The sequence below is a fragment of the Lissotriton vulgaris genome, chromosome 6 (assembly GCF_964263255.1).
Source record: "Lissotriton vulgaris chromosome 6, aLisVul1.2, whole genome shotgun sequence".
Classification (NCBI taxonomy): domain Eukaryota; kingdom Metazoa; phylum Chordata; class Amphibia; order Caudata; family Salamandridae; genus Lissotriton; species Lissotriton vulgaris.
Window position 1 is genome coordinate 1,562,697,700 of NC_141694.1, and position 26,247 is coordinate 1,562,723,946.

Consider the following 26,247-nt stretch of genomic DNA (forward strand, 5'->3'; position numbering starts at 1 on the left):
GTGTGCTACAACGCCAGGTGACTGCGGAGCTGGTATATTGCTGAGTGTGCAGTGAAAAAGGGTGAGAAAGGTGAATTTTTAAAAGGCTATACAGTAGGTCCCAGCCCCGAGGGTTACTTATCTTTAATAAACTGGGCCTCTGTTAGCGGATAAAAAAGGCAAGGAGACATAGAATGGAGTACTAATTATGACCTCCAACGTCCAGTGTGGTCTACATGTTTCAGCCAGTGCCTTGTAGATTTTAAGCTGGCTTTCCTCAGGACCATTAGGATATGTGAAAAGGTGCAAATTAAATAATAATAAACTTAAATTTAAGTGGTTGTGTAATTCTTTGGCTATGTTTATCGCACGCTAAGGCCCTATAACTGTTAGAGGGGGATTCCCTCAAGCTTGACTACATAAAACACATAGGACAAAGACAAGACGTACATGGTAGAGTCATATTAGTATGGTTTATTGTTATACCACAAGATGCCGACTTATAAGGTGGTGTGCGACCTATATTCGACTATGGTGAGTTCATGCCATCTGCATGAAGCTGGTGAGGGTTTTAATGAAACCGTTAGTGATAGGCGGTGGGCTAAAGAGCATATTTACAAGGTGAGGTACAGGTAAGTATAATGCTATGTCCTCACTCTGTTATATCTTGTAAAAAGCTTCAAGGGTCGCCTGGCAGAGAAAGAGACCCTGTAGGAATAAAGGGTTGTTCAAAATGTATCCAACCTGTAGGGAGAAAGAGTGGTTGCTTACCCCATTCGTAGATGTAGTGGTCCTACTCACGAGTAGTTCGGTCTGGTTCCTCCTTGGACCTATTCGTCCTCCCGCGGCGCCCGATATGAGTGAGAGGGGCCGCCCGGTCTCTTATTTATACTGCTTACTTGGTTGAAATCACCTGTGTAAGGTAGAAAGAGAGGGAGGGGTGCGCGCTATTCGCCGTATCATTCTTGACCTTTCTACTCATGCGCAGTGGAGTAGTGTGCGATTTGCGCATGCGTGATCGTTGGCGCATGCGTGTAGATACAGGCTCGTGGTGCTCAATGTTGTAAGTGGTGTGCGCATGCGCAGGTGTGTAGCGCATGCGTACTGGAAGCAGGCTGAGCTCTGTATGTTCGTAACAAATGTGGGCATGACAGATAACGATTTGCATTGATGTCAAGTTTATTGACAGAGGTCTTAACGAGTTGTCAAAGTGAGCCAAACCTTGGAATAAGGATTTGGAAAACCCAGCGTGCAGGTGGTCAAACACGGGGGAGGTGGTGGCTACTTATAAGTGCACTGGGGTGCACTGGGGACACACAGTGGGGGAGAAGGGAGCAGTGATGGAGACGCTCATGCAGGGATACCCTGGCACAGATATCGCTACAGTGTACAGTATTTCGTATTTCAGAGAGGGTTTACACAACTAGAGTGTAGGCTATCTCGTAATTCAGAGGGGAGTTACACAGCTTAAGTGTTCCACGGTATGGCGTCGTTGAGGCCATGGATATGGGTGGATAAGCGATATATCTAGCGTTGTTCCTTTTGTAGGAGAAGTTTTTCATTGGTAGAGTTGTCAAATTTTTCAATGACAGTGCAGGAGAAATCATTGGGTGTGTGGTTGTGGGTTAGAAAATGGTCTGTGAGCTTGCTAATATTTTTATCACACCTTATCGTGCTCCTGTGTTCCGTCATCCTTGTCCGCACTTTTCGGGTGGTCATGCCAATATATCTTAGGCCACATCTGCAGGTTATCAAATACACCAGGTTGGTAGAGTTGCAGTTTGTGAACTGCTGCTGCGTCCAGGTTTTGCCTGGTTCCAGGTTTAGTGTTTTGGAAGGTGATGTTAAGTGGCACACACTGCAATTGTTGCAGGGTTGGTGACCAGTGATTTTAGGCAGGCGCCACGCGTTGAGGATGGTGTTGTCATTGTTACGTGTATTTGGTCGTGGTCTGGTGTTCACCAGCTGGTCTTTTAGGTTGGTTGCCCTTTTGTAGGAAAAACGTGTTTTTTCCCATTTCCTGGTGCCAGAGTTGATGATCTTCCAGTTGCGTTGTATGATGTTGGCTACTTGGTTTGAAGCTGTGTTGTAGGTAGTCACACAGGTGAGGGTCGGTTCTTCCTGTGGTTTCTCAAAAGTTTCCAGCAGTGCCTCTCTGTTTTGGTTCCTTGCTCTTTTGCAAGTTTTGTTTATTATCCTTGAGGGGTAGCCACGGTCCTTGAGCTTGTGAACTAGATCGTTGGATTGCAGTTTGTAGTCCTGGATCTTCCCTATCGTTGATGGTGTTGTCTTTTTTCTCGAAAAGGACAACAGTGGCAACAACCATGGCAAGGCCCCCAAAACCCTAACTTTGGCCCACCACCACCCCTTTTTGGCCACCTACCGCCCCCATACTTTGGTTACCCCCAGATGTACCCCCAAGGAAACATGCCCTTTTTCCAAGGAAATCAAAACCAACAATATCCTTTTTTATCTCAGGGCAGAAGAGGACGGGGCAAGAGTCGGAACCCAGGACATGTCCAATGGGCACCGGAAGAAGAACCAGTGAGCCCCAATACCAGAAACAAAACCAGGGAACAACCGGGAACAAGCAAGTAAGACCCCAATGCCCACTTGTATTCAACCTGTCTGATACTCAACTAACGACGGAGGAAACAGAAGTACTCAACAAAGGCCTCTCGTTCATCCCCACCACCAGACTGGACACGTTCAGATTACACGTAGAACTCGCTGAGTTCTTCGGGAAACTCAAATTAAAAGCATTTTTTGAGAAAAAAGACAACACCATCAACGATAGGGAAGATACCCCTAATGAAACAGGCCTAAGACTAAAATCTACTTTTACCCCCCCAACGGGAAGCATTCCGGTTGAAATCCTGACATTTGAACAGGCAGTCTACACAGAAGTGGAACAACTTCAACATAAGGAGACATTCAATAATCTGTCTAACAAAGACAGGAGTACCATTCAACGCCTGCAGAATGACCCAACTCTAATCATAAAACCCGCGGATAAAGGCGGTGGCATAGTCCCCATGAACAAAACTGACTATGACCAGGAATGCAAGAGGCTCCTTAGTGACACTAGGAATTACAAACGCCTCAACAAGGACCCAACTGAACAACTACAAAACACCATCAACATCCTGGTCAAGAATGCCAAAGACAACGAAAAGATCTCTAAACAAGAGGCGGACTACTCATGCCCTAGAGATATAAAGACCCCATATTTCTATACAGTCCCCAATATACATCACCCCACCACCCGGCAGACCCATCGTGTCTGGAATAAAGTCACTATTGGAACCCCTATCGTGTTTCTGTGACTTCTTCCTCAATCCTTTGGTCCAAAAGACTCCTTCCTACATCAAGGACACGAAACACCTCTTAGGTGAAATCCAAGACATTAACTTTGACCCCACCTCTGAATTACTGGTAGGACTAGACATAGAGAGTCTATATACCAGCTTACCACAGGACGCAACATTAAAAGTACTGCACGATGTCCTAATGGCAAGCCCCATGGAATACAACACCCGCCTCAGCTTCATTCTGGACTGCTCCGCCCTGGCCCTCAAAGAGAATTACTTTGAATATCAAGGAACCTACTACCTGCAGACCAATGGAACATCCATGGGCAGTGTTTTTTCCCCAAGCGTGGCAGGCCTGTATGTGGCACACTTTGAGTACACCTACATACAACAACCCACCAATCCTTTCTCCACCAACATAAAAATGTGGTGTCGATACATTGATGACATCCTCCTGATATGGAAAGGCAACCAAGAAAACTTGACAATTTCATGCTCTGGATCAACCACCAAGATTCCTACTAAACGCCTTACGAGCACTAGCAGTTCCACTGAACTGGCTTTCCTTGATCTAAATATCAGACCGGAGAATGGAAGTCTCATTACCACCACCTTCTATAAACCCACAGCAAGAAACTCCCTATTAAGGTTTGACAGTTTTCACCCCCGACACCTGAGGGAAAATTTACCTTACGGGCAATTCTTACGCATCAGACGTAATTGCAGTAACATCCAGGACTACAAACTGCAATCCAACGATCTAGTTCACAAGCTCAAGGACCGTGGCTACCCCTCAAGGATAATAAACAAAACTTGCAAAAGAGCAAGGTACCAAAACAGAGAGGCACTGCTGGAAACTTTTGAGAAACCACAGGAAGAACCGACCCTCACCTGTGTGACTACCTACAACACAGCGTCAAACCAAGTAGCCAACATCATACAACGCAACTGGAAGATCATCAACTCTGGGACCAGGAAATGGGAAAAAACACGTTTTGCCTACAAAAGGGCAACCAACCTAAAAGACCAGCTGGTGAACACCAGACCACGACCAAATACACGTAACAATGACAACACCATCCTCAACGCGTGGGGCCTGCCTAAAATCACTGGTCACCAACCCTGCAACAATTGCCGTGTGTGCCACTTAACATCATCTTCCAAAACACTAAACCTGGAACCAGGCAAAACCTGGACACAGCAGCAGTTCACAAACTGCAACTCTACCAACCTGGTGTATTTGATAACCTGCAGATGTGGCCTAAGATATATTGGCATGACCACCCGAAAAGTGCGGACAAGGATGACGGAACACAGGAGCACGATAAGGTGTGGTAAAAATATTAGCAAGCTCACAGACCATTTTCTAACCCACAACCACACACCCAATGATTTCTCCTGGACTGTCATTGAAAAATTTGACAACTCTACCAATGAAAAACTTCTCCTACATAAGGAACAACGCTGGATATATTGCTTATCCACCCATATCCATGGCCTCAACGACGCCATACCGTGGAACACTTTAGCTGTGTAACTCCCCTCTGAATTACGAGATAGCCTACACTCTGGTTGTGTAAACCCTCTCTGAAATACGAAATACTGTACACTGTAGCGATATCTGTGCCAGGGTATCCCTACATGAGCGTCTCCATCACTGCTCCCTTCTCCCCCACTGTAAGTCCCCAGTGCACCCCAGTGCACTTATAAGTAGCCGCCACCTCCCCTGTGTTTGACCACCTACACGCTGGGTTTTCCAAATCCTTATTCCAAGGTTTGGCTCACTTTGACAACTCGTTAAGACCTCTGTCAATAAACTTGACATCAATGCAAATCGTTATCTGTCATGCCCACATCTGTTACGAACATACAGAGCTCAGCCTGCTTCCAGTACGCATGCGCTACACACCCACGCATGCGCACACCACTTACAACATTGAGCACCACGAGCCTGTATCTACACGCATGCGCCAATGATCACGCATGCGCAAATCGCACACTACTCCACAGCGCATGAGTAGAAAGGTCAAGAATGATACGGCGAATAGCGCGCACCCCTCCCTCTCTTTCTACCTTACACAGGTGATTTCAACCAAGTAAGCAGTATAAATAAGAGACCGGGCGGCCCCTCTCACTCATATCGGGCGCCGCGGAAGGACGAATAGGTCCAAGGAGGAACCAGACCGAACTACTCGTGAGTAGAACCACTACATCTACGAATGGGGTAAGCAACCACTCTTTCTCCCTACAGGTTAGATACATTTTGAACAACCCTTTATTCCTACAGGGTCTCTTTCTCTGCCAGGCGACCCTTGAAGCTTTTTACAAGATATAACAGAGTGAGGACCTAGCATTATACTTACCTGTGCCTCACCTTGTAAATACGCTCTTTAGCCCACCACCTATCACTAACGGTTTCATTAAAACCCTCACCAGCTTCATGCAGATGGCATGAACTCACCATAGTCGAATATAGGTCGCACACCACCTTATTAGTCGGCATCTTGTGGTATAACAATATACCATACTAATATGACTCTACCTTGTACGTCTTGTCTTTGTCCTATGTGTTTTATGTAGTCAAGCTTGAGGGAATCCCCCTCTAACAGTTATAGCGCCTTAGCGTGCGCTACACATAGCCAAAGAATTACACAACCACTTAAATTTAAGTTTATTATTATTTAATTTGCACCTTTTCACATATCCTAATGGTCCTCAGGAAAGCCAGCTTAAAATCTACAAGGCACTGGCTGAAACATGTAGACCACACTGGACGTTGGAGGTCATAATTAGTACTCCATTCTACGTCTCCTTGCCTTTTTTATCCGCTAACAGAGGCCCAGTTTATTAAAGATAAGTAACCCTCGGGTGCTGGGACCTACAGTATAGCCTTTTAAAAATTCACCTTTCTCACCCTTTTTCACTGCACACTCAGCAATATACTAGCTCCGCAGTCACCTGGCGTTGTAACACACCCGGGGCACATTCGGTGCCACTGTGGTGGGCCCGATGATGAAGCATGCCACCGACTAGGTCGGTGGGTGAGGGCTTTATAAGGAAAACTGTGCTTTTCCTTATTTATTGACGTACCTATCTGAGTCTCCTAAATTCTCTTTAAATTAGCTAGTCCTCATTGATATATATATATATAACCCAGGGGATACGGCCTAGCCTATCTAGTCCTCTCTCTCTCATTGATTTGAATATGAAAGTTTTTTTTGCCAGCTCAAAACGGTAGTTTAACACTGCACACTCAGGCTTGAAGACAAACTATTGGAACAGAAATATTGAAAGGTAGTACGTATAGGTTTTATATACTTCCTTTCACATTGTGTACCTTTGCCCTTTGATAGGAAGACTACAGGCATGCTGAAGCATGGCGCTACCATATACGAGTGATCTCTACTTACAAGATTCACTATTTCTCCCCCATAAATATGGGGAAGGTGACCCATTGCTAAATCCTCCTTCTGCATTTTGGCAGCAATTCCAAGGCCAATATTGCAAGTGGCACATTCGTCTTAACAGGGCTCACAACTGGAGTTACCAATGCCCTTGGCATCGATAATCCCAGGGGATGGTCACATTGCATTGAGCTCCAAAATGCTACATTTATTTTTACAGATGAAGGTCTTTCTACAAGGAGAAATATAGTCTGCAAATACAGAAACAGGGGGTCACACAGATGAATATATATTTCTGTTCTACGAATGTGCTCTAGGAATGCTTTGCTTCAGGACTGTTTTTAGAAATCAGGTTTCTGGTTGGCAAAGGTATGCACCCTGTCCAAACAGGAGCCACAATCCTAGTCAGGGTAAGCTAGATACACACTAAAATATAACCTGCGTTCACCCTCTTGATCCAGAAGTGTCTGATTTAAGGGGCTCAGAGACCCGGCACTTATACCCATCAGTGCCTTTGATTTGGGGATGACTTCATAGCAGCTTTCTGAAGTGCACACGTTCCCCTGTCAGCACAGTCCTGTCTGCCAGGCTATCTATGGGGGAGGGTAAATCAGTCCTATGTGTGTGGACAGGATACTACCAATTCAAGTGAATTGTTAGTCCCCCTCTTCCATTCTGCGCAGCCAAAGTCGTCAGAATGCATATGTATGAAGATGGGTATTCAGACACACTTATCCGTCCTGTGTTGTGGTTGTCTGGAGGGAATGCACAAGGTGTAACTGTCACCCTTCTCAGCCATGTATTGGAGACAGGCTGTCAGGCACACAGAGCAGTAAGTGCAGTGAAATGTCAACTTTCCAATCGTGCCATTTTTAAAATAGTAAGATAAATCCCACTTAACCAGTAAGTAGGATTTATCATTACAATTCCAAACATGTGAAACCTGAAACAACTACTCCTCTCTGAAGGAATTCCAAATTTTAACCTATTAGAGGAGTAGGGGCATCACTTTGTTGGGGGCAATTTTTGAACACTGCAGGAGAACTTAGTCCCTGATCCACAGCCTCGATAACCATCACGGCTCTCCTCCGCCGCCGCTCCTGACACCGCGGCCGCAGAGCGGGGAGATTGGGGGCACATAAAACTACAATACCCAGCGTCCCTTGGTGTTCCCGGAGACGCGAATTGACGCGTCAGGTTCCCGCGCCCGGAGGCGCTTATCAGACGGCTGCTGCTCCCGCCTCGCGGGACGCGCGCGGGTGACGCCGGGCTAAGCCCGGGCAAAGGGGGGGCCCTCTGCGGCAAAGGGCGGGCCCTCTGCGGCCCTCAGAGGACCGAGAAGGATGGGACGGGGCAGCCCTCTTGGCTCCCCTAAAAGAGGAGGTACATTTGTTAGAGCCATACATTGACACTCTTTGGACAGTGCATTTTCTTCTGAAAGCCATTTGCCCCGTTTATATACTACTTTACTGAACTATGTCATGCAAGGGGACCAACAAGAAAACTCCTTTTTCACACGACTTAGGCCAGGGGGTCCTAAATTTTACCGTGACCAGTAGAACACGCCCACTTCCAACGAAGATGCGAATCGCCAATCGTTAGTAACTACACTATCTCCCCCAGTGATTCCTGATAGCTCGCAGATTTTGCCTTTTTGGGAGGAAATAAACGCCTTATGCGGAACTAAGTACGCCCCAGTGGCATCCCCATTCCCCGTAAAAAGCATTAGCACTATCACTCCAACTAGCAAACCCAGTGACTCAATTCCACCATCTCTAATAAACAATACCCAAGGTATCGCCCCATCTCAGGGCCCAAATACTAAAAGGAAGCATGACGGCACAAATGAGAGCGGGAAACATCCTAAAACACCTAAACTGTGCGCTGGTCCTACATCGCCTGTCTCTAACCCCACCTTAACTACGGTGGAGACCAGAAAATATGAAGACCAAGTACCTTCTCCCTATTTCCCTCTACTGTCTCAGTTAGAGTTACTGTTAAATTCTATCGTACTACCACTAGTAGAAAAAGTCAATGCCCTGGGTGATAGATTAACAGATATTGAGAAAATCATTCTAGCTAACTCTTCATAAGTCACTAAAGATTCTTCTAACGGGGGAAGAGCCCCGCCGGGTACTACTATAACAAAAGAGATAACCACTAAAGCCAATTCTCCATTCACTTCGAAGAAGGTAATCTCGAATGGTTCTGATCTACTTATTGCCCCCAATGCTCCTCTGCCTATTAACATAATTAAACATCCCAAAACTTCCTCACAGCCTCCTAACAAAAATGCTACAACTCTCCCTAAAGTCGCCCCTAAACCCGGGTTTACTAAATATACTGCTGCTAGAGTGGATCCAAAAAGAGTAGCATCCATACACTTACCCCCAGAAGCCACCCCATTTGTTCTTGTACTCTCAGGAATACCGGCACCCTCCCACGGGAAACCAGAAAGTCGCCAGGAGCTTTTAAATAAGGTCATATTTTGGCTATCTAAAAATAGACCACTTGCACCCTATCACGACGGTGGAAACCTGTGTGTTAGAAGGGTGGGCTGGCTAGGGTCTTTAACCAAAGACATCAGTGGGGACCTGATCCTTGTGAAATTTAGAAATAGGAACATTGTCCCCTATCTACGATCTAACCCGCCCCAAATAGGAGACGGCCCCATATCTGTATGGGACCTACATGATTTCTATCCAAAGTACCCCACATATCCTGTCAACAAGGTTAAAGGCGGACTATCCCCATCTGTTGGGAAGGGGTCCCCATGTTTACTTAAATTTAATCCATGTTTTAATTGAAAGCTTTGCACTATGTACTGATATTGTTTCATTATGAATTGTTTTTTTATGTACTTTTATGGTTATTATTCTTTTAACCGAATAAAGTCAAACTGAACTAAACTGAGTAGGCCCCACTGTAGTGAAAAACGAAATAGGCTGTTTGTCACTACCAGGACATGCAAAACATAAAAGTGCATGTCCTCCCTTTTAATTTGCAGTGTGTCCTTAGGGCTACCTAGGGCCTACATTATGGATGACTTGTATGAAATGACAGGGAAGTTTAAGATTTGGCAATTCGTTTAACTGTCAAGTCGAAACAGTGGCACAATCTATGCTGCAGCGTACAAGCAGCATTTAAATTACAGGCTGAGATAGCCCTGCAAGCACTAAAGCACTGAAACTGAAACACGCCAATTGGCTTATTTCAGTTTCACTTTCAATGTGAGGACACAGTTTCACTTTCAATGTGAGGACATCAGCGCGTAATGCATGCGATCATCATTACAGAGAAAAAAATATCTCAGAAGGTTGGGGAAACTCTTCCCCACCTTCTTAGGCCCAAAAAAAGGAAATCCCTCTGCTGTTTTCAGCAGATTGATTATCTAGTGGTATGCAGAGGACGTAACTGTTACATTCATGGTACACCTGCGCTGCTGAACTAATGGACGTAACCGTTACATCCATGGTACCGAACAGGTTAAGGCTTATTTTTCCAAAAAATTTCTTGGCATCATTGAGCCCTATTGTGGTCTTCTAATTGTGTACTTTGTCTGACTTTATTTTGCACTGTACTTTTTGTAATTTTTGGATACAGTGCCATATTTTATTGTGTTGGTATTTATATGGTGCTTTCTAGACTCTTTGAAATGTCATAAACAATATTCGAATGCTAAGTAAGTAGCTTCTCATTTACATTTCCCTTTCCACCTGAATAAGATCAGGAAGTGCTCCGATTTTCATCAAATCCATCAAACATTTTGGGTGTATGTATATAAGGGTATTAGTGCTATCGTGGTATATGTGAGAAAAGTTGGTTCAATGTGTGATATTAGAAAGCTGGATTGAAGTGGGCCCACACACAAGCCAGGGTGTTATAGTGAGGGTAAGTCTACAAATCTCCTCCACATGTGGGTACTTACCAATTTTATATCTGTAGTGATGCATAAAGATGGAGTGCATTGTTTAGTCCTTTTGTTGGTATCCTATATTGGGCACTGAGGATATTTACAGGTCCGTCCAGTGCTGCTGTGGGCTGTCCACAGTGACATGAAGAATATTCCATCTGGTAACATTTTCATCTATCTGACAAAGTTGTGGCATTGCCCATTTCCAAAGTCTGAATTGCCGGTGCTTAAGGAGCACCATTGGAATTGATCTATGTCATTTACCGAACGAGTGATAATGCATGATCTTCAGAAAGTTGGTGAATTTTTAGGAAAATTACAGAGTAAGTAATAAATAAATGGCATATCTATATCAGTAAAGATTAACTCATTACTAGCTGAATCATCCTGATTTAGAGAGGAAGAAATTATTTAAAGTAATCAAGGGGCATCAGGGCTAGATTCTGAGCTTTGTTCAAGAAGGACAAACCATTCTGCTTGGCTTCCCGTTGGGTGAGAGCTAACAAGACTTTTAGCTACACATTAAGCGTTCACCATTTATGAAGGTGTGTCTCTGTACCTGTTGGTAAACACAGCAGATAGTGTCCAGTCATTGTATTGCCCTCAACGTTCCAGCAAACGGTACATGGTATTGATCAGAACAGCCGTTATACAAATTATATAGCGGCATCATGGAAACTTCTCATTTATTTATATGAAGCTTATAAAGCGCCTGGTTACATTAGCTAGTGTGTCCCCGCGCTGAGAGAAAAACTGAATGACAAACTGGAGAGCAAAGTTCTGGGCAGTCCCTGGCGCATTAGTTAGTTTGTGGGAAACAAGATGGTTTTTAGCTCATGGCCAGTGAAACAAACAATACATTGGAATAGAGGGGTAGTTTGTTTGGAGCCGCTGTAATTTGTCTATAATACATGGCATTCCGTAATTTCTGTAAAAATGCACATCTCTAATTTCTTAGAATTAGTGACTAGTGATGCACTATAAAGAAAAGATGCCACAGCTGGACTATTATAAGTTATTACAGTTGAGTTCTGGTGTCACGTTTCCTGCGGGCCAGCAACCAAGGTGAAAGACAGGTCAGGTCACAAAGCATAGTTGAGGCAGTATTTAAAACAATGGAAAAAAAACTTTGATTTTCATTTTAATGCTCTATTTTACGAACCTACAATGGCAAGTAGACAGAATATGTTTATTTTTGCACTTCATAGAGAAAAACTAGAATCTTTCTGCCTTTTTCTACTTATTCCAAGCTACTGCAGCTTTGTTTTTTTTAAATTCACTTGTTTTAAACTGTTTCTAAGAAATGTTTGCAACACATACCTAACAGGTTTTTGATGTGTTTGATTTTGCACCGGAGACTTTATTTATATTCTTCATGTTTGCAAACATGCTCACTCTTTCATATGAAATGGCTATGCTCCACGTTTTTCAGTGGTATGTGGCAAAGGTGATGGTTTGACCATCTATTATTTGGGATAAAGTACCTCCTGCTTACATGATAAGGATATTGCAAGTCACCTCGAAGTTCCATAACCTTATAAAGGAAAGTGACCTTCAGCCTTGTTCTTTGATATGTCTATAGAATGCTTCAGTAACTTGCAGTATCCTTATAATTTATGTCAGGGGGGGCACGTTATCCCTTATATAATAGCGAGTCACGTAGATGGTACAATATTCTGCCAGGGTTGAGAAGGCTTAATTTAATTATGGCCAAATATAACCACATGTTTAGGCTGCATCATACCTGACTGATTATAAGTAATGGAAGAAACCTGGATCATCCAGTGTAGAGAAAAGAGGCAGTTTTTATTTAACAAGTCATCCATCATCAACTGTACCCATTCTAGAATGTTTCTCTGTGTGATGATCAAAGTTAGGTTTTGAAATGTTTTGTGACATCACTTGCTGCATGGCCCCTTTAATGTGGAACCCATGAAAATTCCCAAATTATCTATCACAAATAATATTCTCATTGATTAAACAGGCTCTGTCATCCAATGAAATGTCAAATCCTGATCCATTCTTCTATTTATCAAAAAAGTCAAACTATGGACAGCAAAATCACAGAAATGTGGAGGACCCTTGCTAGTGTTTCACAGAGTCCTACTAATGTACAATCCTATGCAAATAATGGCATTGAAATAAAGTGATTTGCCTATGCTTGTAGAATAAGAAAGTGCACTCCTGTGACACCTCAACAGGTGGGCGGGAGTTCTGATTGAAGAGTTGCATACCTCTGTGTGCAGCTTAACCTTTTGAGCCTGTAGCTGACATAGGATGGTCTTGTACTCCTCCAGCTGGTTCTGAAGAATTGGAATTTTTCTTTCTGACATCAACTTTTCCTAAGCGAGATAAAAGAAAGTGTTATTGTTTCTAGACACGCTTAGTATGTTATTAAAGTATAGAGCATGTGTTGGCGAACCCACTATTTACAACACAGAGATCAAGAAGTTTTAAAAGATTTGTTATCTCAGGCCCTGAGATAAACCTTCTTGGGTATCTTGCAAGACCTAGAGAGCCTTGTATCTGATTGCAGCTTTGCCAGGCTCTGAAATTAAAGTCCTAACAGAATATAACAGATATCGAAATCAAAAAGGCAAACACATGCATATTTATTGACATTTCTCAATGCTGGGACGTTTTATTCTATGTACCCAATTCCCATATTCCAGTATAAATTTCCCTTAGACAAGCTTTACAGCATAACATACTAAAACTGATTTCCTGAGGCACCACTGAAAGATTCCTTACAGCCAGGAAGAATATAATTTTACTTTGGATGCACAGTGTTCCCGCCATATAAAGGCTTTCTTGAAAGATCTACCAGACTATGGGCCAGATGTACAAAAGGTTTTAGCAGTCGTAAACAGAGAATTCAATTATTGCGTCCGCTAAGTAACATTTTCACATGTACTAACCCTGTCTTGTGAGTCTATAACCTTTTACTAACTCGCAAAATAGGGTTTGTACGTTTGTATTAGGAAGGTGCGTGTTTATGTCGTCCCTTCCGAATCGTGAGTCGCAGAAGTATGTATGAATGTGGTTGTAAAACATTCAGATTTCACCTACTCAGTGAAGGAGGTGTTAACCTATTTTCCCCCCAGCAGAGTCAACTTTCAAGTAGTTCCGCCTCCTATGGTTAGAATAATTGGGTTAATAGTGTGACAAACTCTTGGTGTCCCAGGTGAATCCACAGCTCACAGGCTGCCTAGTGGATTCTCCTAAAACTGCTGGATGTGGTGAACACTTTCTATATCCATCAGCCACAAAGCCCCCAGGGGACCTGCTCAGAGTGGAACAAAGCTTGCTCATGAGTTGGCCTCCTACATTAGGATGTCTTTGGCCCTATTAGACCAGTTTCAAAAGGGCTGGTTTCATTCTGCTACGGATGGCACTTCTACTCCAGTAACTTGTTTAGCCATGGGATTGGGTCCTGCATGCTACGTCTGTTGCTCCTCTTCTTTTCCAATGGTCTTTTCTATGCAGGGGTTTATAAGTGTACCAGGAGAGTTCTAGAAGGCGATACCACCTCATCCCATGACCTCAGCTGGCACTTTCAGGGAACATTTCTCACACTATACAAACCTTTTGAAAGCATTCTGAAAATATCCAAAATGGAAGCTTGAAGACACATAAGAAATGTTCAGTCTGTCTGAGCAAGGCTCTGCACAACCAGGTATGGTTTCCTTCCTCAAAACGCCAAAGAACTCCACTACATATTGATTGGAGCCAAAGGTCTGCTTGCCTGCCCCATGTCTTATAAGTATCATTCTGCCAGTGCTTATCATGGAGAGGCAGGTAATTACCTTATGGAGATTTCTTCCCGAATCCTCTGCCAGGAAAAAACAAAATCTTTCCGTATGGGTCAATTGTTCAAGGAAAGCTGTGAGCAGTCATCTGGCCATTGGACTAAATATTATGGTACAGCAGGATATCTCAAAGCATAAATTCCATTAGGCCTTGCTCATGGAAATATGTCTAAGGTTAAAAGTACATGACAGACACATGTAGAAAAAAAAAACTCTGGATATTGTTTGTAACCACTGAGTATATAAGGAAAACTATATCCTGTCAATCTAAAAATATTTTGTTGGCATACTCTATCTAAAGCACAAAAAAACTGTTTAAAAACTGCAGGTTTTACAATTAAACCAATAGGAGAGGGCATATGTATTACTGAATTTCCATCTGAAACAAAAGGCTTTAGCAATCCATATCCATTTTATTCTGTATCCCATCTACCACAGTGCTATTAGTAAGAAAATGCCAGGCTGAGTTAGACAATAGTCTTCCTTGTTCAGTCTACAGACATGTATTCTTGGCCTAGGAGGAGTTTGTGGAGTTCTGCTACAAAAAAACTGTGTCGCTCTACGCGGAGTACCGCAAACGGCAGATTGCATTAGGTTGCCCCGTTCATGATGATTTTTTGCGATGGGTGTTTGTCCTGCACTGGAAAAATTAGCGCAAACGGTTCGGTGAGCAGTGCAAGAGGACTTTGCATCTTGCTGCTGCTCTAGTAGATGTTCAACTTGAGCAGAAGCTTCCTCAACACAAATTACATTTTTTTTGTGTTGAGAAATCTCACTGGGAGGTGGTCTGGAGGAAGCCTGGAGTAAGACATTCCTCGCTCGCCAACTTAAAGTTCGCAGAGTGGAAAAAACTCTGCATACTCCGCGAACAGAGCAGAATTTCACACCCAGGCATAATGTATTCATGTGTTTCATACGTTTCCTGCACACTGCCTTCTATGCATGGTATGTAACACTATACCTTAGTTTAAAAAGTAACCACTGGCAGTATCAGCACAGAATCTTACAGTGAGTATTGCTTCATTAAGGAGACTCACTCATAGCAGAGGTTGAAAGAAACCACAGGCCTGAAAGCAAAAAAACTGCAGATTCTTGAGGGTGACACTCTGCTTCCTACAAGAAGGAATTTATGTAATTAGCTTCCTTATCTGATTTTCAGTCCCACTGGCATCTGTCTTCATGTAGATTCAACAACTTGCTGATACTATTTGCTTAGCTCCTGGGTGGGACTGATTGCCTTCAGCTTCTTGTATGATGCTCTCGCAACACAAGTCTGGCATTGATTGCCTGGTAGTCATTAGTTCCTCATGACAGCTGCATCTTTACAGAGGAAACCTTTTCTGTCGACCTTACAGTCTCTTACATGACTAGATCAGTTAAATAGAGCTGTATTCGATGAGATTTTACACAAAAGTGACGCAAAATCTATTTTACCTATTTTCTTTCTAGTGCTTAACTTGTTTAGCACTGTAAAATCACGTGCAATTAATTCAAAGCAGCACATAGTGCTGCTTTGCATTACTTAGCACCTAGGGGGCATACTAAGGGGGTGTACCATGGATGGTACATGGGCGTTACCATGCGATCACCTAAGCTGTCTTGATTTTTTTTTGTTCAAAGTCTTTCATTGTTATTTGGGGATACGAAGAGGATGATGTACAGGGTATTTGACAATAACTGTAGGAACAGCATAGCATTCAATAAAACATCCAAATATTAACTTCAAATTGTAGATCTAAAATCATTTCTGAGTACAAGGATATTAATTTGGCTAGACCCAGAGGGTTGGGGGCTTAGGGAATGGGGAAAGGGGAAAGGGTAAGAAATAAGGTCACTCTAGAAAGAAACAGGGACAGAGGAAAGAGAGAAAGAAAAAGAGAAAGCGAGAGAGAATACAGAGTAGTTCAAATCAGTGTGACAGTAAGCAGTGTAGTGTATTTAGGCACCTAGAACAAGTAGGGGGTAGGGTATTCACAACCTGGATGAAGTGAGAGTTGTGATTTATGGAAGCTATACTTTTTGTGTGCAAAAGCCTAAAATATTCCATAACTTCTGAGTTGACTGTCTGGTGTTGTTATAGTTTGAGATGTTATTGTTCGCGCTTCTCGTGAAGCTGACCCACGGCCACCATGTGTGATAGGATTAGTTTTGGAAGGTTTTCTATTTGAATACAATGCTTTTGATTCCTATCGTTAGAAGGAGATCCAGAAGACTCATATCTGATTGGTTAAATCTGGTTGGGTAAACCTGGGGCCTAAGGTGATTGTAGGGAAATTTAAGATGATATCTGTGTTGAAAATTGCCTTAATGGTCTTCTGAATTTCCTTCCAGAAGTGTTGTTGTTTGTTGCAATAAATGGCATATGTGAAAGGGTACCTGGGGTGTTTTGGCAACTCCAGCATGTGTCAGCACCTAGAAGCCCTACTCTGGAAAGTTTTTGGGGAGTCCAATAAGCTTTATGTAGTAGCCAATATTTACATTGTAGAAGGTTGATGGAGATTCCTAAGACAGTATGTCCAAATGTCTTTCCATGGAAGCTCCTTTGAGGTGGAATTATAAGAGATGTGATCTGGCTTAATCCATTTCAATTGAATTTTAATGTGATCCGATTGTTAGTGTTTGTGGAGTTCAGGGACGTATAAATTGAAGATGCAGCATGATGCATTCCGGATAGTTTATTTAGTAAGGGCATTGAGTCCAAATTGTGCGGGATAGGGTTCTTTTTTACCATGACCTTTAATTTGAGACCATTGTAGAATTTTATGTTTTTGAGGTTATAGGATTTTTGTAGTTCAGAAAAAGTTATAGGATAATTTGTTGGACCAAGGTCATTTATGAACAAGATATTATTAGATGACCAAGATATCCAAGAAGGAGGAATGCCATCTATGTTGAGGGCTAAGATGGTGTCCTTGAGAATCAGGTGGGAGTGGTGTACTTGTAAAGTCTTCATGATAAGCAGACAGATATGGGCATATGGTTTTACCACCGTTTCCCTCAATAAAAACCCCAAAACAGGTTTTAGGTGTTACAGGAATTGACCTTCAAGTGGCCTATTTGATTAGGAACACATGTTGGTATTTCAAAACGTTGGGAATGCTGCGGCCCCCTGAACTTTAATGTAATTTTAGTTTCTTCAGGGCTACTCTTTCTCATTCATTTCCACAGGAATTCTGAAATTGCTATGTCAATAGTTTCAAAGAGGGTATTTGAAAGTTGAATGGGGAACATGGAGGAAACAAAATGCTTTTGTAGGCCAATCATCACTTTAATACATTCTACACTACCCCACTGAGTCATAACTTTTGGTAACCAGATTGTCTGAGTATCTTTGATTCTCTTTATTAGATAGTCTTCATTTGTTTCCTTTGTGTCTTTGAGGTGGTTTTTAAAGAGTATACCTCAGTACTTAATTTGAGAGGATTGCCAGTGTAGGTTGGTGTTTTTCATAATAGGTGGGAGAGTTACGTTATGTAATCTGAAGATTTTGATTTTATCGACAGTTAAGGAGTAGCCTGGGACTTGGTCGTAGGAGTTGATTTTGGGCAGGATTCCTGGGATAGCATTGTCCGCCTCTTGTGAAAAATTGAGTACGTTGTTGGCATAGGTGGCGACTTTGTGGATAAGCTTCTCAAAGGAGATACCCTTAATGTGTTTGTTTGCTCTGATTGATATGAGAAGGGGTTCAATGACAAGAAGATATAGGAGGTGTCATAGGTCAACCCTGCCTGGTTCCCTGAGCCAACGTAATTATAAAAGCAAGGATCACATTTACTCTTATATGGGACAGTGGTTGAGCATATGGGGCAAATGTTTAGTAAATGAAGGTATCTCACTTACAAGAAGGTATCTAACTTACAAGAAATGTGTTTGGCATATGAATTGAGATGCAGTGTGTCTGTTTTTACTTGTTGCAGCTGTCTTCGTTAATAAAACCGTGATAATGGAACGACTTGTAGGCTCTTCCATTGGGGCTACCTGTTGTGATTTATGTGAATCGGCTGAGCCCAGCAGCGGAAGAGCCCCACCGCTTGTTTGCAGACCCAGGTTGGCGTCGACTGGTGTTGAAGCCAGGCAGTTTCCGGGTGAAGTACAGCGCAAGGTATGCAACTTATGCAGCGTATCATGTGCATCAACCCACTGGGGTGTTATTGTGGACACTTTTGCATACATACAGTACAGACTCACTTGAGACAGTATTGCTGCTGAACTACGAAGACCATAAGGGTTTGCGAATAGCCCTGCTCACATGGGCTGGTCTGAGGGACTTTAAATATAGTGCACAAACCGCCACAATGTATACAACACTTTGCCCTGAACTGCATCCTTCTCAACGTGCGCTCCCTTCACTGACACGCAGTGGATATCTGGAACCTGATCGACGCCCTTTCACCCGACGTCGCATTCTTCACTGAAACCTGGACCAACACCACCTCCGGCCCCGAAATTGCCACAGCTATGCTTGACGGCTAGAAGTTCCAGAGAAAGGACCACCCACACCACCTTGGTGGAGGACTTGTCATCACACACAAGACCTCCCTACGACTCTCCACCTCCAGCTCGAGCGACCTACACTCCAATACGGAACACCTCCACTTCCAGACCCAGATGAGCCCCAGGACCACTCTACACGGTACACTCATCTACAGCACACCAGGACACCGCGGCCAGCCCGCAACCACCATTGCCGAGCTCGCCTCACCCCACGCCGTCACCTTCACTGACTACATTCTGCTTGGAGACCTGAACTTCCACCTCGAGAACAGCCAGGACCCCAATTCCACCGCTCTCCTCGAGAACCACGCCAACTTGAGACTGAAACAGGTCGTGAGCACTCCCACTCACAGAGCAGGGCACAACCCCAACGCCATCTTCACTCACAGAGCAGGGAACACCCTCGATCCCATCTTCGCGGAAGGATGAAAAATCCACTTCAGCGACACCACCCAGCTCTTCTGGACAGACCACCATTGCGCCCATTTCACTTTCAACACCATTACCGCAGCCAAACCCGCCCCATGCCCGCCTCGACTGAACTGGAGTAAGGTCACAGAGGAACACCTAAACTCCACCCTCCTCCAAAACCCCCCCAAGCCAAACACCGACACCAACTCCGCAGCCAGGGAATACCACCACTGGGTCACCTGCTGCGTCGACAAGCTGGCACCTCTCCGACGGACTGCCATACAACATCTGCCTAAGTTTGCCTGGTTCATCACCGAACTCCAAGAAGCCAGACGCACCTGCAGATGTCTGGAAAAAACCTGGCGGAACCATAAGACCACGGAAGCACATAACAACCACAGGATCGCCATGAAGGACTACCACCAGCGTATAAGGGACACCAAAGGAACCTTCATCAGCGATAAAGACAAGACTAACGCATCCAACATGAAGGAACTGTTTAACGTCCTTCAGCAGTTCACTAAACCCTCCTGCGAAGCCACAAACATCGCTCCCTCCCTGGAACTCTGCAACAAACTCAGCTCCTACTTCCACATCAAGATCAAGGTCCTCTACGACAATTTCAGCGAGCTGGCAGAAGACAGCACTACATCACCCACCACCGCCGAGAAGCCGACCATCACCACCTGGGACACCACATCCGTCCAGCTAATCTCCCCAACTATGAAGAAGACACACTCAGGAGCCCCAACAGACCCATGCCCCCGCACATCTTCCACAGGGCCGCCACTGCCATCACTCCCGAACTAGGCCATGCTATCAATTCCTCCCTGACTTCCGGCACTTGCCCCGATGAGTGGAAACATGCAGAGGTGAAACCCTCCTCAAGAAACCAACGGCTAACCCTACTGACCTGTAGAACTACTAGCCTATTTCTCTCCTCCCTGTTGCAGCCAAAGTCACAGAAAGACTTGTGAACGCTCAGCTTACCACCTTCATCGAAGAAAACTAGATCCTGGACACCCCCCAGTCTGGCTTCCGCAGCAACCACAGCACCGAGACCACCCTCCTTGCTGCCACCGATGACATCTGCATGCTGCTTGACCAGGGCCAAACCGCAGCCCTCATCCTCTTAGACCTCTTCATAGCCTTCGACAACATCTCACATCGCACACTAGCCACCAGGGTCAACAACGCAGGAATACAGGGGTCTGCCCTCGACTGGATCCAATCCTTTCTCTCCGACAGAACCCAGAGGGTCAGACTTCCCCCCCTTCCTCTCCAACCCCACTGGCATCATCTGCGGAGTACCCCAAGGCTCTTCACTAAGCCCAACGCTCTTCAACATCTACATGGCCCCCATCGTCGCCATCGTCAGACATCATGGGCGCAGCATCGTATCCTACGTTGATGACACCCAACTTATCCTCTCCCTCACAAAGAACCCAGAAATCACCGGACTCAGCTTCCAGGAAGGAATGAGAAACATGGCAGCGTGGATGAAGGATAGCTGCCTAGAGCTCAACTCCGAGAAGACCGAGGTCCTCATCCTCAGACCCTGCACCTCCGCGCCTGGGACAACACCTGGTGGCCCACTGCCCTTGGGAGCCCACCCACCCCGACAGGCCATGCTCGGAACCTCAGCATAATCCTTGACTCCTCTTTTTCCATGAACCGCCAAATAAATGCTGTCTCCTCTGCCAGCTTCAACTGCCTCTGCATCCTCGGTAAGACCTTCAAATGGATCCACCCCAACTGCAGAAAGACCGTCACCCAGGCACTCATCACCAGCAGGCTTGACTACGGCAACGCCCTCTATGCCGAAATTAACAAAACTCTTCTCCGCAAGCTCCAAACCATCCAGAAGGAATGCGCTCAGCTCATCCTAGGGACACCGCGCCACGAACATATGACCCAACACCTGCGAGACCTCCACTGGCTCCTCATCGAGAAGAGGGTCACCTACAAACTCCTCACCCACGCCTACAAATCCCTCAACAACATCAGACCCAAATACCTCAACAACCGAATATGTTTCCAGGCACCCAAGAGGAATCTCCGCTCTGCCGACCATGCCCTAGCAGAGGTCCTCTGCATCCACAGAAGCAGAACGAGCGGGAGGGCTTTCTCCTACATCACAGCCAAAACCTGGAACACATTCCCTGCAAGCATCTGACGCTTCCCAACCTTGCACACATTCAAGAAAGACCTCAAGAACTGGCTCTTCGACTGAACTGGAGCACCCCCCCAGCACCTTGAGACGCTCGTGCGTGAGTAGCGTGCTCTACAAACCACTGATTGATTGATTGATTGATTGATTGAAGAAGGTAGAGCTTACCCGAAACGCGTCTGGCATATGAATTGAGATGCAGTGTGTCTGTTTTTACTTGTTGCAGCTGTCTTCATGAATAAAATCATAATAATGGAACAACTTGTGGGCTCTTCCATTGGGGCTACCTGTTGTGATTTATGTGAAGCGGCTGAGCCCAGCCGGGGAAGAGCCCCACTGCTTGTTTGCGGGCCCAGGTTGACGTCGACTAGCGTCACCATTGAAAGGAGGCAGTTTCCAGGTAAAGTACAGCGCAAAGTATGCAACTTGTAAAGCAGATCATGTGCATCAACCCACTGGGGTGTTATTGTGGACACTTTTTCATACATGCAGTGCCGACTCAGTTGAGACAGTATTGGTGCTGTACTATGAGGACCATAAGGCTTTGCATAAAGCCCCGGCCACATGGTCTGGTCTGAGGGACTTTAAATATAGTGCGCAAACCGCCATGATGTATACAACGCTTTGCCATTGAAGAAGGGAGAACTTGCCCAAAACGCATCTGGTATATGAATTGAGATGCAGTGTGTCTGTTTTTACTTGTTGCAGCTGTCTTCGTGAATAAAACCGTGATAATGGAACGGCTTGTGGGCTCTTCCATTGGGGCTACCTGTTGTGATTTATGCGAAGCGGCTGAGCCAAGCCGCGGAAGAGCCTTACCGCTATTCGCGGGACCAGGTTGGCGTCGACTGGCATCACCATTGAAGGGAGGCAGTTTACGGGTGAAGGACAGCGCAAGGTATGCTACTTGTAAAGCAGAACATGTGCATCAACCCACTGGGGTGTTATTGTGGACACTTTTGCATACATACAGTGCGGACTCACTTGAGACAGTATTGGTGCTGCACTACGAGGACCATAAGGCTTTGCAAAGAGCCCAGCCCACATGGGCTGGTCTGAGGGACTTTAAATATAGTGTGCAAACTGCCATGATGTATACAACGCTTTGCCGTTGTAGAAGGGAGAACTTACCTGAAGCGCGTCTGGCATATGAATTGAGATGCAGTGTGTCTGTTTTTACTTGTTGCAGCTGTCTTTGTGAATAAAACCGTGATAATGGAACAGCTTGTGGGCTCTTCCAGTGGGGATATATATATATATATATATATATATATATATATATATATATATATATATATATATATATATATATATATATATATATATTCACTGAAAAAACCATAGGTTTCACACCAGTTATAGTTAGGAATTAGCATTTAAAAAACCTATTAAATTCACTGAAAAAAATATAGGTTTCACACCAGCTATAGTTACCTGGAAATTTTACTGACATAAAACCATTGAAATTCCCACGTTATAGTTAGTTGTTAAATGCACTGCTGATTATGTCACATATTACATCACTCATGACATGGTCAGTGACATCACTCATGACATCACTGATGACACCATCCTTGTGACAGAGTGACAGACCTCCTTTCAGTGTAATGTAACCCTTAAAACACATATTCAAAAATAGAAATTAACATTTTCAAAAAAAAAGGAGATACCCATACCAGTTACAACAACCAATTCAGTAATTCCACCATCTATATTTTTTTTGCCGCTTGACTTCTGTTAACGTTCGATTCGAAGGAAATCAGGAAGTGTTGACCGCCATTTTGACACTGCGAGTAAATATATTGTTAAAAATAATTGTTATAAATTAATCCGTATTGATAAACATTGTCTGCGCCATCTTGCTTTTTTTCCAATGCCACACTTTTGTCGTGCACGGCAGCCATTTTAGATGCCTTGACCAGACCCACTCTCTGCACGCTGCCGATCCTCAGCATGGCTCCCCACCCTCGCAAGCATCTCCCCCACGCACTGGTCACCCCTGCTCTCTCTCTCATGCATGGGCCATAAACCTCCCCCCATCTGCGCTGCTCTTCCCTGAGTATCACACCCTGTGCCCGCCCGACACCTCCCTTTCACCCTATTCACTACCGCACCCTCTGACACTCCTCTTCCTCTGTGTCTGATTGTCCAGGCCGGTCCCAGGCTATCACCTAGCCCTGCGGATGTAGTTTATGGCCCCAACTGTAAAGAATCACCCCTGTTCAAAGGAGTTACAGTAGATCAAGGCCCCCACCTCATGAGATCCGTCACACCACACGCGTTCCTACTATCTGATAACGATCCTGTATTGTGATTGGGGAGGGGATACTCACTGTAAGGGTGTGTGGGACCGAGCCTGAAGCGGAAGATTCCAGGGATGCCTTTTTGTACATCAAAGTCTTCACAATTATGTGTCACATTAAAAATATATAGCACTCCAACAAAGTAGTAGGATTATAACACTTTAATAACTTATAAATATATACAACGCTCCAACAAAGTAAACACGTTAAAAAAAAACTTTTTAAACAACTATTTACATGACATTGCTTTAACCAGGATAGACAAAGAAATGACACAGTGATGTAAAAGTTTCTGAAAGAAATGCCAAGAACGTCCCATGCAAAAGTGAATTTTATCTGGCAATTTTTTTCTTTTCCTTCTCATGAAAAGAAAGTTAATGCCAGGTTCGTTACCTGCCTCATCTGCAAAAAAAAAACTCTCGAGAGGGACCGGAGAGGTGGCACCCTCTTAATTATTCTAAAGCAAAACTTCGAGATTTGGTGGATAACCCCCGACCGGCAAAAACATCCACCAATGACTTAGCAATAAGTGAGTCAGAGGCAAGGGAAACGGTCTCAAATCTGCAAAAGAACTTTGGGCAGATGAGATTGACTTGTGTAGCATGTGGAAAATTAATTTCATGCGGAGAGATGAGTATTACTTTAATAAATAGATCATATGAAAATCATCAATGTCCAAAACGTCCTAGAAAGTAATTTTTGTCATTTTTGAGGAAGCGAGATAACCTACAGTGGTACGGGGTCGTTTTAGTTCGTACTAGTCGGGCCAGGTGACATTCCTTTGGGGTGGCTTAGGGGCATTTAAAACAACTTCCCTGATACAGGTAGCATATAAAGTAGAGGCTAAATACCAGGATCTTTATCGATTGCTTTATGCTGTACACAAATGAAAAACACACAACAAACCTGGACCATTCATATTTTCAATGTTTCTGCGTACTATACTTTTTCACCCTTAACTAATTGAGCTGCTTCATTTCACCTGCTTTTTTTTTTTTTTTTTTTTTTTTAAATCGGAAACAGTGGCCATTTATTCGAAACTTACCAATCTACGCGTTACAACTACGTTTGCTTTTTCAAAAACCTTTAATAAAAATGTTGGGGGGGGGGGTATTTATTTGTGGAAAACATAACAGAGAGTCAGTGGTCGTTGATTTCATAGTAAAAAGTGCGACAAGTGCAACAAAATCATATCGATAATTCATTGTGAGCAAGTACCAAAAGTGTCGACAATTCGAACCTTCAATAATAAATACAGTAATCAATGATGCATTAGAACTTAATATCAATTCATTGTTCGAACGTGTAATCAGTACCCGTCCCATGTCAATTCATTGTTCGAACGTATAATCAATACCCATCCTGGATCAATTCATTGTCCGAACATATAATCAGTCTTATCCCATATCAATTCATGTGCTAAAAACTGCATACATATCTCATGATATCAAGGCTGAGCAATCGGGGCACAACAAGGAGTTGAGAGTTTCATTTGTACCGGCGCCATTTTGGGTGAGGTCAGGAAGGTCCAAGTATAGTCAAAATGTCTCCACCAACTCGTGGTTGGACCGGGACCTCTTTCGGCAGTCTAAAAGTTTTCATTGAAGGGTAGCAGAGGGGACTGCCGACATGAACCATCAGTCAAAGTGGGGTGGGAGGAAACAATCTCTCCTACCGGGTCATACTGGTGTCCCACCGGAACAGATCAAGTTGGTAGTCTTGCAGGATTTTGGTCATTTCAAGACTGAGGCCGGCGCCGGCATGAGCGCGCCGACGTCCCGCGGCTACGTCGTGGTCGTTCCGTGGGTGATCATGGCAGTCATTCCCCATCGGGGGTGTCAGCGGGGGTCGGGGGCCCCAGTGGCTCTTATGGAATCTTCAAAGTTGAGGAGAACGTTTCTGGATGCAGGACTCATTTTCTAGTTGAATTCAGAAGCGCCGTTGCACCGCAACAGTGGACGAGACCCCCGCTGGGTGAGCGGAGCATCATTGCCTCGCAATAGTGGACGAGACCTTTTGTCGGGTGAGTGCAGCGCCGCTGCATCGCAAGAGTGGAGGAACCCTTTTGTTGGGTGAGTGGAGCGTTGGGGGTGCAGCTGAGGGGCCCCCACCTGGGGGGGGTGGGAGAGGCTCGTTCGCGCCGCCTCTCCCTCCCAGCGCACCCCACGCCGACACCTGGCGTTGATATCCGTGAGGTCCGGACCAGGCGATAAGAGGGGGGGGTCGGAGGCAGAGGCAAGACATCCCCCCCCCGTGGCCTGCAGGGCACCGCTTCAGGACCGAACGGGGAGCCCATATCAAGCCGGGGCCAGACCAGGAGATACGTGGGGAGGGGGGCGGTTGGTGGCATGTGCAAGACATCCCTCCCCAGTGTTGTCGCAGCCATTATTGAAAAAAGAAGAAGATACCGTCGGCCTCGGCTCCTCTCCTGGTCCACCTTATGCGACGACCCT

The 26,247-nt window shown here is 44.6% G+C and overlaps 1 protein-coding gene across 1 annotated transcript in view; it reads right to left on the reverse strand.

Moving 5' to 3' along the window:
• Nucleotides 1–26,247, reverse strand: part of BFSP1 (beaded filament structural protein 1) — a 191,610-nt gene that overhangs the window by 60,256 nt on the left and 105,107 nt on the right. The window contains exon 5 of the mRNA XM_086925440.1: nucleotides 12,842–12,949. Within this exon, the coding sequence (XP_086781566.1) occupies nucleotides 12,842–12,949 (108 nt within the window). The remainder of the gene's footprint in view (nucleotides 1–12,841; nucleotides 12,950–26,247) is intronic.